This window comes from Amblyraja radiata, chromosome 19 (assembly GCF_010909765.2).
Source record: "Amblyraja radiata isolate CabotCenter1 chromosome 19, sAmbRad1.1.pri, whole genome shotgun sequence".
NCBI classification, from domain to species: domain Eukaryota; kingdom Metazoa; phylum Chordata; class Chondrichthyes; order Rajiformes; family Rajidae; genus Amblyraja; species Amblyraja radiata.
In genome coordinates, this window is record NC_045974.1 from 7,037,860 (window position 1) to 7,054,137 (window position 16,278).

The window sequence follows — 16,278 nt, forward strand, 5'->3', positions numbered from 1 at the left end:
AAGTTGTGAATGAATCCTGATTCATTCCACAATGATGAAACTGCTAACTATTTTCCCTGTGTTCAAAAGGGAACTGCAGATGCTGGAATATCGAAGGTACACAAAATTGCTGGGGAAACTCAGCGGGTGCAGCAGCATCTATGGAGCGAAGGAAATAGGCAACGTTTCGGGCCGAAACCCTTCTTCAGACTGATGGGGGGTGGGGGAAAGAAAGAAGGAAAAGGGGAGGAGGAGGAGGAGCCCGAGGGCGGGCGGATGGGAGGGTGGGAGGAGACAGCTAGAGGGTTAAGGAAGGGGAGGAGACAGCAAGGGCTAGCCAAATTGGGAGAATTCTATGTTAATGCCATAAGGACGCAAGGTCCCCAGACGGAATATGAGGTGCTGTTCCTCCAATTTCCGCTGTTGCTCACTCTGGCAATGGAGGAGACCCAGGACAGAGAGGTCGGATTGGGAATGGGAGGGGGAGTTGAAGTGCTGAGCCACCGGGAGGTCAGGTAGGTTATTGCGGACTGAGCGGAGGTGTTCGGCGAAACGATCGCCCAACCTACGCTTGGTCTCACCGATGTAAATCAGCTGACATCTAGAGCAGCGGATGCAGTAGATGAGGTTGGAGGAGATACAGGTGAACCTTTGTCGCACCTGGAACGACTGCTTGGGACCTTGGATGGAGTCGAGGGGGGAGGTGAAGGGACAGGTGTTGCATTTCTTGCGGTTGCAACGGAAAGTGCCCGGGGAGGGGGTGGTGTGGGAGGGAAGGGAAGAATTGACGAGGGAGTTGCGGAGGGAGCGGTCTTTGCGGAAGGCAGACATGGGGGGAGATGGGAAGATGTGGCGAGTGGTGGGGTCACGTTGGAGGTGGCGGAAATGGCGGAGGATTATGTGTTGTATTTGCCGGCTGGTATATTTTCCCTCGTTGGTTTCTGTACAAGACCATCTCCATATAACCACCTTGTATCACCGTGTGAGCTATTTCTCCCAATATCACTGCGTATTGATTCAATACCAAATAAATTAACGTCCCCCTTAATTAGTAACCTTGTTAAGAACGCCTCAAATTTTCCCGATGTAACTCCATCTGAAATTACCTCTGTACTCGCTCCAAGAACTGAGTTAGAGCATCAAAAAAAAAGAGTTTGCAAATACAAATAAACTCAAAATGTAAGATGCTGCGCATACAAGTAATGATTAATGCAGAGTCAAATGTGTCAGGACTGTGTTAGGGGCTACATTTTCTTTGCTGGTTTATGAGAGATTGATAACTCACTCTGGGACCATAGACGGTTTATACTCTTTTCGGAACTCGCCAGAGAGATTAATAGTGTTACATAGCAGCTCACAGCTACAGTTAATACATCATTCTTTATGGCTTAATGCCTCTGAAAAGAGTTTTTAATACCTTAAAATTTCTATTTTTCAAACAGGGCACGGTTGTATTTCCAGACTCGATGTCTCAGCCTCTATATCTTAGACTGCATGTGATCTGGTCGGAATGTCGAACATTAATTCCAGTCCTAACCAGGACCATTTTTCTAATCTCATCAGTCGTAGGGAAATCTGCAGCCTGGAGCATGTTCCTATCCAAATTAATTGGATTGATCGCAGATAGGTAGATTTATAAGGAGGCGTTGATATCCGGAGAGCGACTGTGTATTTGTTGGACGTTAATGACATTTTGACACGGAGATTTCAACAGGTCCCTCCCTTCCCTTTCCTTTGAGGTTACTACCCACTTCTTCACTCGTAAAACAGGAAAGGGTCGGAGTTGGGGAATGGGTGAACTCAGCACGCCTGCTTTCTGTCAGCTGTTACTAAGTTTGGCTCATCTCCGCTGTGAGTGCGTGACCAAAGACTTTCCTTTGGATAACACGGGTATCGAAGAGTAGAGGTCTGCAGAGACGGTCATTGCCTATTGTACGATCAGTTGTCTCTTCCCCCGCCAGTGGTTAATACTAACTCTTGCCAAACTGCAAAGGCATTTTGGGGTTAAGCAAAATTAAACCTCACTGTCCTCCTGAAAGCTCTCACCCGTTCCATTAAAATAATGTACTCATGTAAACCAAAAGCACAAATATCAGGTTATGGAAAATAAAGATGTGGAACAATTAGGCCTCTTGATGAGGAATGTTGCAGCATTATTTCCATTTGGTTGTTTGTCATCAAACACTCGTTTACTCTGGACTGATAATGTCCTAGCCATGTCACTGCATGGTCCTGTCCTTAAAGCACCACTGGAGACCGGCTGACCTTGGCTCACTGCTCAGACCCCTGGTTAATCAGAGTCAGAATGTCAATGGCAGCGGGGAAAGGTATACTGCCAGCCTCGGTGTCCACACTTACTTTAGGGCTGCCGATTTTGACCTTGCCCAGCTTGGTCCTGCCACGCCGGGACTGCTCGTGGTCGAACTCCAAGTCCTCCAGTCGCTGTGTCAGGGCCAGCTTCTGCTGGATGGCCATGCGCAGCAGAGAGTTCAGCGTCTTCTTCTCGTCCTCCGCCGCCGCCAGCTGCCGCTGCATGTCGTCCAGCTGCGTCACGTACTCGTCACACCTGCGGGGGCACAAGGTCACGCGTTACAGGAGCAGAATTTGGCCATTCGGCCCATCGAGTGACTGCAGGACAAGGACTCCTTAAGTAGGTTCATAAACGATACTTTGCTTAGCATTGTCCACTCTCACACTTAAACCCCTTGTCCCACGGTACGAGTTCATTCCAAGAGTTCTCCCGAGTTTGCCCTGATTCGAACACAGTAATGGCCACTCGTCGGTACTCGGGGCTCTCGTGGACATTTTTCATCATGTTGAAAAATCTTCACGAGTCTTCCCGTGCTTACCTGCCGTTAGCGAGTCTTCCCGAGTACCTGCCGTTAACGTTACAAACCGCTAAGAGACGTCCCCGAGCTCCGACGTACCCGCTACGTTCATTCTCCGTGCTTACCACGGGTTTAATTTTTTTTTAAACTCGGGAGAGCTCTTGGAATGAGCTCGTACCGTGGGACAGGGCTATTACCAGTTCATAAGTTCATAAGGGATAGGAGCAGAATTAGGCCATTTGGCCCATCAAGTCTACGCCGCCATTCAATCATGGCTGATCTATCGTTCCCTCTCAACCCATTCTCCACCTTCTCCCCATAACCCCTGACACCCGTACTAATCAAGAATCTATCTATCTCCGCCTTAAAGATGCCCATTGACGGCCTTCACAGATTCACCAGCCTCCAGGTCGAGGAGACCAAGCAGTCAGACACCCTACCCCCTAACCTGTATCCACCTATCACTCACCAGGCTTTGTCCCACCTGCAAATTTCTCTTCTACAACCAGTTTGAAGAAGTGTCCCACCCAAAAATGTCACCTATCCGTGCCCTCCAGAGATGCAGCCTGACCTGCTCAGTTTCTCCAGCACTTTGGGTCTTCTTTTGTAAACCAGCGTCTGCAGTTCCTTATTGAACATAGAACACAGCACAGGAGCGGGCCCTTCAGCCCACAATGTTTGTGGTGAACATGATGCCAAGTTAAACTGATCTCATCTGCCTGCACATCCTCAATATCCCTCTATCCATTGCACTTCCATGTGCCTATCTGAAAGTGGTTTTGCATTTGAAACATATAAGATTGTTAAGGGTTTGGACACGCTAGACGCAGGAAACATGTTCCCGATGTTGGGTGAGTCCAGAACTAGGGGGCCACAGATTAAGAATAAGGAGTAAGCCATTTAGACCAGAGACGAGGAAACACTTTTTCTCACAGAGAGTGGTGAGTCTGTGGAATTCTCTGCCTCAGAGGGCGGTGGAGGCGGGTTCTCTGGATGCTTTCAAGAGAGAGCTAGATAGGGCTCTTAAAAATAGCAGAGTCAGGGGATATGGGGAGAAGGCAGGAACGGGGTACTGATTGGGGATGATCAGCCATGATCACATTGAATGGCGGTGCTGGCACGAAGGGCCGAATGGCCTACTCCTGCACCTATTGTCTATTGTTTCTGCCGATGTTTTACTCTATGACCCATCCAAGTAGAGGTTTCATGAGGAACATCATCGACGTTCATCCTGAATCACCAAGGAGAAACTCAGGAGGTAAGTCTTATGAACAGTGAACACTTGTTGCTTGTTGCAGCCCCCACCCCAGCCCAGACTGGAAGCTGCCTCTCTCCTTCCGTCACCATCAACTGTTTAAAACGTTGCATTTGTAAGAGGCTGGGAACCACATAACTTCGAAATCATGGATGGATGATAGAATCAGCAGGTCAGGCAGCATCTCTGGAGAAAAAGGATGGCTGGCGTTTCGGGTCGAGATGCTTCTTCAGTGGAAGTAGAGAGAGGTGGGGTGGGTGGGGACTGGGGGTAGGAAAATCATGGAATAGGTGGCAGCTTGTGATGGAAACCATCACATCCCATTACTCATTCACTGATAATGAATGAATAAGTGTATTGGCCAAGTATGTACACATACAAGGAATTTGCCTTGGTGCTCCGCTCGCAAGTAACACCACCACATACAGTAAACAATTAAGAATAAAACATTCAAACATTAAGAATAAAACATTATAGTTTAAACATGTGAATGAAATAAAATACTAGAGCAAAAGGAGGCTACAGACTTGGTTATTGAGTAGAGCTACTACTCGTGGAAAAAAACTGTTTTTATGTCTGTCTGTGGTGGCTTTGACAGTCCGGAGTCGCCTTCCAGAGGGAAGTGATTCAAAGAGTTAACAAAAGGGTTAGTTCTGTTTGGTCGGCGCGGATATGGTGGGCCAAAGGGCCTGTTTCCACCCTGTACCTCTAAACTAAAGGGTCCCGATCCGAAACCTCACCCATTCCTTTTCTCCAGAGATGCTGCCTGACCCGATGAGTTACTCCAGCGTTTTGTGTCTATCTTCGGTCTAGTCCAGTATCTGCAGGCAGTTCCTTCCCACACAGAGATGTTTTGGGTGTCAGGAAGGAAGCCAGTTATCTCAGAGTGATCTTACTTATGTTTAGCTCTCTCAGCTGTCTTTATGTGCAAGTTTAGAGCACGTTGGCACAATGTCCCGCTGGGCCTGTGTGTCAGTGTGTTTCCATGTCAGGTAGGTTGTTTATTTTCCCCTTTTAGCCAAACACATGCAAGACTATTATAGTGTCTCCACTGGTTGATTAAGTGACTCATCATTGATTGAGATTAGACTGGAGCATGATCAAGCCAATAGGCCACCATACAACATACTCTGTATAACTGTGTAACATGCTAATCAATTGGAATAATTGCCCATGGACATTTAGCTGAGCACCACTGTGGCTGGTAATCCCTTCCAAAAGCAACATCAATATAACCCAACTAACCGCAAGGCATGGAAAGCCTTGGAATCAAATCCGCTGCAGCTGGAATGTAAACTCTGGAAATCTGATGAAGTGGCTCAGTAGCTGGCAGATATTGATTAATTTATGGTAAATAATGGATAAGCCGCCAAGGGCAGAGCCAGGGTTAAAGGGGATTTTTGTACAAGAGAGCTGCACATAGAAGCTGCTGGTGTGGATTCACTGAGCAGAGACAGAACGGAGGAGAAAGAAATTCACCGCAATTGGATCTGTACAATGGGATGAGAAAAGTTAAGGGCCTGTCCCACCAGCATGCGATTGCATGCGTCTAGCGCGACCAAACGTGGTCGCTTGAGGCGTACGGCCTCGCGGGGCCGGTTCCACTTCGAACCGCGGAGGCGTATGGAGTTGTGCGGGGCTGGTCCCGACATCGCGCGGGGCTCCAAAAATCTTGCACTGTCCGAAAATCCCGCGCGCCAACGGCCTGTCGGCCCGCAGGCGCATTGAGGGCGTACGCAGCGTCTCAACATTGTACGCAGCGTCTTGGCGCCGTATGCAGCGTCTTGACGTCGTATGCAGCGTCTTGAGGGCATACGCCTAGCGCGTGGCGTTACGCGATGACATCACCGCCCGGCGTGCCGTTGCGTGATGACGTCACCGCCTGATGCCGTGCGCCGTCCAAATTCAGTCGGCCCGCCTCCTGCCCAGCTGATTGGTGAGTATGATGTCGGGACCAGCTCCGCACAACTCCATACGCCTCCGCGGTTCGAATTGGAACCGGCCACGCGAGGCCGTACGCCTCAAGCGACCACGTTTGGTCGTGCTAGACGCATGCAATCGCATGCTGGTGGGACAGGCCCTTTATTCATGTACCTATACTGTAAATGGCTCGATTGTAATCAGGGAGGGAGGGGGGGGGGGAGAAGGAAGGTGGACCTGACGCGGGATACTTTGTAACTTAGTCAGCGCCCTTTATGTGGCAACTATTTGCATACCTTGGGTACTCAATGCAAAGAATTTCACTGTGCCTTGTAACATGTGACAATAAAATGTTCATTCATTCATCCATCCATTTGTGTATTGTCTTTCTGCTAACTGGTAAGCACGCAACAAAAGCTTTTCACTGCACCTCGGTACACGGGACAATAAACTAAATTGAAACTCTGACAAGGGTCTGCATTCTGCAGCATTGATGAGCTTGAAGGTTATTGGGACATGAGTGGCAAGGTAAGGGGAAAGTGCTGCGGAAATACAAAAAAACGACGCCAGATTTGGAGTTACATCCAAACTTCTTCAACCATGACGAATTGACTTTTCATCTTCTGCCAACCTTCACTCATTCAGAACGCGTTCTAGACTTCACTAAGCACCCTCTGCTGACCCTCCCCCTCTTTTAGCTTGCCATGCTTGGACAGGCACGGTGGTGCACTGGTAGAGTTGCTGCCTCACAGCACCGGAGACCCGGGTTCGATCCTGACTACGGGTGCTGTCTGTACGGAGTTTGTACGCTCTCCCCGTGACCTGCGTGGGTTTCCTCCGAGATCTTCGGTTTCCTCCCATGCACCAAAGTCATACAGGTTTGTAGGTTAATCGGCTTGGGGGTAAAAGTGTAAACTGTCCCTAGAGTGTGTAGGGTAGTGTTAGTGTGCGGGGATCGCTGGTCGCTGCGGACTCAGTGGGCTGAAGGGCCTGTTTCCGCACTGTATCTCTAAACAAAGTTGCAGCTCGGCGAGTAAGACTCCGCAACTCCGCACACTTGCAAAGCTTTTGCTTCCTCCTCTTAGTACCATCTCGCTTGGATCAATATCGCTTTTTTCTGATTGCATTTCCTGGGATGCTTCTCTGGATTACGGATGCTGTTTATAAATGAAAGCTATTGTTCCTGTTAATGGATTTAAGATCTAATATTTCTCAGCAATCACTCATGGCCACTAGCTTTTCAGTGTAATTCAGTTCGCTCAATTATTTTGCTAAATATATCTTTTTACAATAGGCTCCACCTCTGCCTCCAAATACATCCACACAAAGCAGGCACAGAAACGTTCTCCCTGTGACCATAAGGGTTTTCTCCAGGTGCTCCAGCTTCCTCCCACATTCCAAAGATGTGCGGGTTTGTAGGTTAATAGGTTTCTGTAAATTGTCCAGAGTGTGTGTGGGATAGTGCAAGTGTAGAGGAGGGGTCGCGGGTCGTCCGGACTCGATGGGTCGAAGGGCCTGTTTTCACGCGGCTCTAAAACTAAAACTAAAACACTATTTTTTTTATTACAGAAATAAATGTAATCAATTGTTACAAGACTAATATATCCAATACAAAGAATACCAAACAAAGCCACCAAGACAATACAAAAAACTAAAACACTACTGATGCCACAGTACAAACATGTAACAGAGAACAGTACAGCACGGGACCAGGCCCTTCAGCCCACAATGTCCGTACTGAATATGACACCGGGTTGAACTAGTTTAGTTTAGAGATACAGCACGGAAAAAGGCCCTTCGGCCCACTGAGTCCGCGCTGACCTGCAATCCCCACATATTAACGAACCTGCACACATTCGGGACAACTTACATTTACACCAAGCCAATTTACCTACAAACCTGTACGTCTTTGTAGTGTGGGAGGAAACCGAAGATCTCGGAGAAAACCCACGCGGTCACGGGGAGAACGTACAAACCCCGTACAGGCAGCACCCGCGGTCAGGATCGAACGCTCCGTGTTAAGGCAGCAACTCTACTGCTGCGCCACCGTGCCGTCCAAAACTAATCTTCTCTGACTGCATGTGATCCGTATAATTGGAATTCTGCCTGTCTAAGGTGGCTACTGCCTGGTGTGATCTACTCCTACTCTACATCTCCCCCTGGAGACGGATCTGTTTTCCACTTGATGTCAGGAGCTGAGGTCACTAATTTATCAGCTGGGAAAGTAAGGGTCCAGGTTTGCAGCCAACTGCTTGATAACAGCGCGGAAAATAATTGACCCAAGTCTCTCTTTCTAAACGCTGCCGTATTTTTAGTAATAGTCAGTGCTTTAGTCATAATTTTAGCAATAGTCATTCATTACATTCAATCTCACAGAAATCTTTTAATTGTGCTTTTTATGTTTCCCTACTAATACCATAATCCCTCTTTTTAGAGACTTTAGACTGGTTAGCACACAACAAAAAGCTTTTCACTGTACCTCGGTACACGTGATAATAAGCTAAACTGAGATACAGCACGGAAACAGGCCCGACACTGAGTCCACGCTGACCAGTGATCACCCGCTCACACTAGTTCACTGTTATCCCACTTTCTCATCCACTCCCGACACACTAGGGGCGATTTACAGAGGCCAATTAACCTACAAACCCACATATTATACAAGGATGAGCTAAAGAAGCGCAGTGATTGTGAGTTAACATTAGTAGAGTCCCCAAGGGCAAGGGTTGAGATTTTAATTGTCATTATTGATCATTGAATTTGCTAATCACAATACATACCAGACAGATTGGAAACTAATGCACCAGTCAGCAGATTGCAATGGCACCTGTACCTTAGTGCTTCACTGACTAAGCATAGAAACATAGAAACATAGAAAATAGGTGCAGGAATAGGCCATTCGGCCCTTCGAGCCTGCACCGCCATTCAATATGATCATGGCTGATCATCCAACTCAGTATCCTGTACCTGCCTTCTCTCCATAACCCCGATCCCTTTAGCCACAAGGGCCACATCTAACTCCCTCTTAAATATATCTCGAAGGGCCGAATGGCCTACTCCTGCACCTATTATATTAAATTAAAAATCAATCAGTGCTCCGTTAAGTGACCAGCTTTGTAACTTTAATGAACCAATATCAATACCAACACCACTTTGGGCCAAGTTGTGTGGCTGCAGGACTCGCCATCTCTTTGTCTACTCAACCTCCATGCTGGTTCAGTTTTCCCTCCATCCCGCCCCCACCCAAGTCGTACCAGCTTCAAAGTCGTCTTGTTGAGTCTCATTGTCTGTAACTCATTTTCACCCAGGTCACAATTAACAACGGCCCGCTTCCTTTATCATCGTTACTTTTTTTCCGCATATCTTTCACTCATTTGTTCCATATCTCTCTACATCACCATCTATCTCTCGTTTTCCTTTCCCCTGACTCTCAGTCTGAAGAAGGGTCTCGACCCGAAACGTCACCTATCCCTTTTCTCCAGAGATGCTGCCTGACCCGCTGAGTTGCTCCAGCATTTTCTGTGCCTTTCTCCTATTTCAAGTGTGTAGGGGGGGGGTGGGGGTGGATAAGAAAATGGGATAACGGGTGCTCCAGTTTCCTCCCACTCCCCAAAGACGTGCGGGTTTGTAGGTTAATTGGCTTCTTAAAATTGCCCCTCGTGTGCGGGGAGTGGATGAGAAAGTGGGATAACATAGAACTAGACTGAACGGATGAGCAATGGTTAGCATGGACTTGGTGGGCCGAAGGGCCTGTTGCCGTGCTGCATCTTTAAAAACTAGGAACAATGAGTAACGGGTTCCCTTCAGTATAAATGTCCGAGCGTCAACAGTCGGGAAAGGCAAGGGTTCTCACCTGGTGGCGAACATGGCGCGTAACGACGAGAAGGTCGCCGCGTCCTCCTTCAGGGCCTTGAGTTCGTTTCGCAGCTTCATCATCGTCTCAGTCACCATGGTTTTCTCGTTTTCATATTTACTCTTGAGGTTCGCCAGGGCAATCTCAGCCGTCTGCGGGGAGCAACGCAAAAATGTTAGAATACGGGCGGCACGATGGCGCGGAGATAGAGTCGCTGCCTCACAGCGCCAGTGACCCGAGTTCGATCCTGACTACGGGTGCAGTCTGTACGGACTTTGTACCTTGACCCCGTGACCTGCTTGGGCTTCCTCCGGGATCTCCGGTTTCCCCCCACACTCCAAAGGCGTGCAGGTCTGTAGGTTAATCGGCTTGGTGTAATTGTAAATTGTCCCTAGTGTGTGTGTAGGATAGTGTTAATGTGCGGGGATCGCTGGTCGGCACGGACCCATGTGCTTATGTGCTGTGTCTCTAAACTAAACAAAACTCCATTGGAAAATCTTTCAACAAACGCACAGAATGGTGAAGATTTCCCCTGTGTGACAAGTTGCAGTTTCCAGCTTTAATACTCTGACCAACTCCTGGTTTTGAATTTGGGTTTGAGTTTGAGTTTGAGTTTAGTTTATTGTCACAGTGAAAAACTTTTGTTACGTGCTAACCAGTCAGCAGAAAAACAATAGATGGTTGCAATCCTGATAACATGATAAAGGGAATAACATGAATAACATTTAGTGCAAGATAAAGTCCAGTAAAGTCCGATCAAAGATAGTCCAAGAGTCTCCAATGAGGTAGATCATAGCTCAGGACTGTTGTTGCCACTAGCCCTACAGATTCACTGGTGGTTTCAATGATGGATATCTCTCACTTCTGAAGAACGGTTCCGGCCTGAAACATTGCCTATCTACTGCCCAACTTGACCATGCCGATCCACAAGCCCCATCTACGCTAATCCCACCTGCCTGCATTTGGCCCATATCCCTTTAAACCTTTCATATCCATGTATCCAAAATGCGTCGACTACCACCTTTGGCAGTTCGTTCCGTGTTACCCCGCCACCCTCTGTGATCGAAGTCCTGACTAAAGGGGAAGCTACTAAGAGGGGGATCAGATCCGAGAACTACTTGCCAAACGGAAATCCAGTCAGAAAGAATGAGTAATGTCAATTTTGTGGAGTAGTCATGAAAGCGGGTGAAAAGACGACTCGTGTGGTATTTGGTAAACTAATAGCAATATGTAGACTCCATGACCAAAGCAAAGATACTAGATCGGTGACGGAAGCCGGTTACGGAAATGGCGCTAAAGATTACCCATGACCTACCACGGCTTTTTCGTCGAGTGGACTATCTTGCTCCGCTCTAAAATCTTTGGGCATGTCTAAGTTGGGCTGAAGGGCCTGTTTCCACGCTGTATGACTCTATGACCACTTCCTAAATCTACAATCTGGAGGGTGCAGGCCAACACAGCATGGGTTCACCGCCACTTGCAAATCCCTCCCTGGTCATACACACCTTCTTGACTTTGATAAAGCCATTCTACATCACACCAGAACCTCTGAATAACTTCCCATCAGTCGGAAGTAGGGTCCTGACCCAAAACGTCACCTGTCCATGTTCTCCTGAGATGCGTAGGAAGGAACTGCAGATGCTTGTTTAAAACAAAGACAGATCCATAAAGCTGGTGTAACTTAGCGGGTCAGGCAGCATCTCTGGAGAAAAGGAATGGGTGACGTTTCAGGTCGAGACCCTTCATCAGACTTGCTGCCTGATCCGTTGAGCTATTCTAACCATCTGCATCTTCTGCAACAGTTTTACTCAACTCATCCAAGTTCTTGTATCATTTGCTTGACTAATTTTCACAATACAATATGTCTCCGCCTTAACGTCACTGTCAAAGCTTGCACATATGTAACTCAGTTCCGAATCGCAGGTTAATTCTCTTTGGACTAGGTAACCAAGGCCCCAGTATGAGACACACAGTTCCTCTGGATTCCTCTTAGGGTCACCAACTGTCCCATATTAGCCGGGACATCCCGTATTTTGGGCTAAATTGGTTTGGCCCGTACGGGACCGCCCTTGTCCCGTGTTTGACTGCTGTTACTCGGGTCGAGGGTACCGTTGGATTGGAAGAAGGTCTGAATTCCGATACTGTTGGATCGTAATAGGTCTGAAGAAGGGTCTCGACCCGAAACGTCAGCTATTCCTTTTCTCCAGGGATGCTGCCTGACCACCCCCCCCCGAACTCCAGCTTTTTATCTAAGCTTTTCACTGTAACCGTACATCGGAACACGTGACAATAAATTAAAGTAAGCGTACAAACTCTGCACAGGCAGCACCCGAGGTCAGGATCGAACCTGGGACCAACTGTTTGGCTGGGCCTGTACTTGCTGGGATTTAGAAGAATGAGAGGGGACCTCATTGAACCATACAGAATAGTGAAAGGCTTGGATAGAGTGGATGTGGGGAGGATGTTTCTGCAGGTGGGAGAGCCTAGGTCATAGGCTCAGAATTAAAGGATGTTCTTTTAGGAAGGAGATGACGAGAAACGTCTTTAGTCAGAGGGTGGTGAATCTGTGGAAATCTTTGCCACAAACAGCTGTGGAGGCCAGGTCAGCGGATATTTTTGAGGCAGAGATAGATAGATTCTTGATTAGTACGGGTGTCAGGGGTTATGGGGAGAAGGCAGGGGAATGGGGTTAGGAGTGAGAGATAGATCAGCCATGATTGAATGGCGGATGGACATGATGGGGCGAATGGCCTAATTCTGTTCCCATCCATTATGACCCTGTGACCTTATGAATGCTTGTTCCATGCACAGTTAAGATAGCTCAGCCCACCAGGTCAGGATTACAGACGTACCTTTCCCCTCCCCCAGCCCGAGACAGCAAGATAAATGTATATGATCATGAGGTGAATAGATCGGGTCTATTCCCCCAGTGTAGGGGCATCAAGAACCAGAGCACATAGGTGAAGGTACTGATTCTAGATGATCAGGGCCGAATGGCCTGATCAATAGACTATAGACAATAGGTGCAGGAGTAGCCATTCGGGCCTTCAAGCCAGCACTGTCATTCAATGTGATCATGGCTGATCATCCCCAATCAATATCCGTTCCTGCCTTCTCCCCATATCCCCTATTATTAAGAGCCCTATCTAGCTCTCTCTTGAAAGCATCCAGAGAACCTGCCTCCACCGCCCTCTGAGGCAGAGAATTTCACAGACTCACCACTCTCTGTGAGAAAAAGTGTTTCCTCGTCTCCGTTCTAAATGACTTACCCCTTGTTCTTAAACTGTGGCCCCTGGTTCTGGACTTCCCCCAACATCGGGAACATGTTTCCTGCCTCTAGCGTGTCCAAGCCCTTAACAATCTTATATGTTTCAATGAGATTCCCTCTCATCCTTCTAAACTCCATAGTGTACAAGCCCAGCTGCTCCATTCTCTCAGCATATGACAGTCCCGCCATCCCGGGAATTAACCTTGTAAACCTACGCTGCACTCTCTCAGTAGCAAGAATGTCCTTCCTCAAATTAGGGAGGGCATTCTTGCTATTGAGGGAGTGCAGCTCCTGCACCTATTTTTTCCATGTTTCTAAGCTGAGAAGGGAAAGATTTAATAGGAAGATGCAGGGCAGCTATTTTTGCTCAGAGGGTGATGGGTATTTGGGATTGGGTCGAGGTAGACGCGATGGGCCGAATGGCCTGATTCTGCTGCTATTGCTATTGTTACCTGCTTGTTGGCCTTGAGGACAGTGCGGAGGGTGGCGATCTGCTCGCGCTTGGTGCTGAGCAGTGACTTCAGCTTGAGGATCTCCTCCATCAGCACCTCCTTGTCCTTGTCGAACATGGGGGCCAGTTCCCTGGCGGCTGCCCGCTGGCGGGAAAGCTGCAGCGAGCGGTCCACCGCCTTCTGCAGGTGCTTGATCTGGTCGCGGATGATGGCGTTCAGGTTGTAGATGTTCATGGGCTCCTTGCGGAGGTCACCGGGGTCGGAGACGGGCGAGGAGGGTGGGGGGGGGACGCTGGCGGGCTTGGTGGGACTCTGCTGCCCCCCGCCGCTGCCGCCGCCCCCCTCTCTGGGCGAGTGGTCCGGGGAGTTGCGGGGTTCGACGGTCGGGGAGGAGAGGCCGCGGCGGGCCAGGCGGGGGGACAGGATGGCCCGCGGGTCGTCGGGGCCCTTCAGGCTGCCGCTTCGGGTCACCCTGCTCTGCCTGTAGTAGTCAAGCATCACCCTGTTGGGCGTCTCGTTGTTGCACAAGCACACGTGGTGGTACAACTGGGCCAGCTCCTCGCTGAAGGTCACCAGCTCGTCCTGCGCCGTGTTCAACGTGTTGTGGCCCTCGTTGGCCATGACTGTCAGCGACTTGATCTCCGTCTCGAAGTTCGACACCTTCTCGTTGTGTTCCTTGTTCATCTTCTCCAGGCAGCTCACCTGCTTGTCCTGCTCCTGCACCCGGTCCTCGTACTTGGCCTTCTCCTCGGTGTAGGTCTCCACACACTTGTTGTACTTCTCCTTCAGGCTCTTGAGCTCAGCCTTGAGGTCGATCACCTCAGTGATTGCCACCTTGTACTTACACTCCAGGATCTCCAGCCCGTTGATGTCCACCTCGTAGTCGTGGGTTTCCTCCCCGGACTCGTGCCCTTTCTCGTTCTCCAGCTCGGCCTTCGAGTCCTTGTTGACCTGGAGCGTCCTCATGGCGTTGATGTGCTCCGTCAGGCTGTGGACCCTCTCGTGCTGCTCGCTCAGGGCCCCCTTGGTGTGCTCCAGCTGGCTCTGAGACTCCGCAAGGCTGACCATCAGCAGAGATTTCTCCCGCTCCACCTGCAGTGAAACAAGACGGGTCATTCACCAAGCAAGCGCTCTCTCAGCCTCACACGTCTCAGGGCGGCACTGTGGCGCAGCGGTAGAGTTGCTGCCCCACAGCGCCAGAGACCCGGGTTCAATCCCGACTACGGGTGCTGCCTGTGTGGAGTCTGTACGTTCTCCCCGTGACCTGCGTGGGCTTTCCCCAAGATCTTCGGTTTCCTCCCACACTCCACAGACGTACAGGTTTGTAGGTTAATTGGCTTGGTGTAAAAATGTAAATTGTCCCTAGTGTGTGTAGGAGAGTGTTAAGGGCCTGTCCCACTTGAGCGTCATTTGCGCGTCATTTACGCGTCACGACGCACGACGGGCACGTGATGCCCGCATGGCGTGCATTACACGTGCATGGCACGTGGTGGCGTAGGCACCCCAGGATTTTGGGATTCACAAAATCTTCACGCGCCACCTGCGTGACGCGCAAATGACGCCCAAGTAAGACAGGTCCTTTGGTGTGCAGGGGATCGCTAGTCGTTGCGGACTCGTTGGGCCGAAGGGCCTGTTTCCGCGCTGTTTCTATGAACTAAAAGAAAACAAACCCTGGACTGCAGCCCATGACTTGAATCCGTTAACGTGTGCTCTTTAGAAAGTGGAATGGGTCTCATGGTCATGTTCGGAGTAATAAGAAGGCAATGAAATCTGTTGAAGCGGCCTCTAATACATGTTATTAACACATGTATGATATCTCTCTCGTGCCCCTTTGTAAATAGTACTTGGAAGAAAAAACCTATGTCGAAGGTACATCATGAATTTCTACAGTGATATCATAGCTGAGAATCAGTCGCCCATGAACAGAGTGCACTGATTCTAGAGCAACACTAGAACGTACGTTCTAGAACAGTGGTCTTTCCAACTTTCATTGCAACACTCCAAATAAATTGTTATGCCCCTGTCCCACTTAGGAAACCTGAACGGAAACCTCTGGAGACTTTGCGCCCCCACCCAAGGTTTCTGTGCAGTTCCCGGAGGTTTTTGTCAGTCTCCCCACCTGCTTCCACTACCTTCAACCTCCGGCAACCACCTGCAACCTCCGGGAACCGCACGGAAACCTTGGGTGGGGCGCAAAGTCTCCAGAGGTTTCCGTTCAGGTTTCCTAAGTGGGACAGGGGCATTAGTTGCCTTTAGCCATAATGAACTGTTCAGGACATTGGGAAAGCACTGTAGAAATTCACGATGTTTCTTCTGGAAGAATTCTACATAGGTTGTTCTGCAAGAGGTCATTTGACCCCCACAGCCAGGGTAACAATATCTCTGTTCAAACTCCGCATCTCAATAACATCCACTGTCGTGAATGTTTTAATCCTGCTACAGAGACTAGATGTCGATACATACCTGCAAACTCGATGACGTTTTTTTCACAACCCATAGATATGTCCCGGCCTCCATTAGCTTGAGTGTGAACTTTGGATCACAGCGGGTGTGAAGCCCAACATATTGAGATGTTTGTAGACAAAAGTGCTGGAGAAACTCAGCGGGTGCAGCAGCATCTATGGAGCGAAGGAAATAGGCAACGTTTCGGGCCGAAACCCGGAAGGGTTTCGGCCCGAAACGTTGCCTATTTCCTTCAGGGTTTCGGCCCGAAACGTTGCCTA

The 16,278-nt window shown here is 49.1% G+C and overlaps 1 protein-coding gene across 1 annotated transcript in view; it reads right to left on the reverse strand.

Annotated features, from left to right (window-relative positions):
- Positions 1 to 16,278, reverse strand: part of bicd1 (BICD cargo adaptor 1) — a 140,905-nt gene that overhangs the window by 35,475 nt on the left and 89,152 nt on the right. The window contains exons 5-7 of the mRNA XM_033038371.1: positions 13,556 to 14,647; positions 9,836 to 9,987; positions 2,338 to 2,545 (exon numbers count right to left, since the gene is read on the reverse strand). Of these exons, the coding sequence (XP_032894262.1) occupies positions 2,338 to 2,545; positions 9,836 to 9,987; positions 13,556 to 14,647 (1,452 nt within the window). The remainder of the gene's footprint in view (positions 1 to 2,337; positions 2,546 to 9,835; positions 9,988 to 13,555; positions 14,648 to 16,278) is intronic.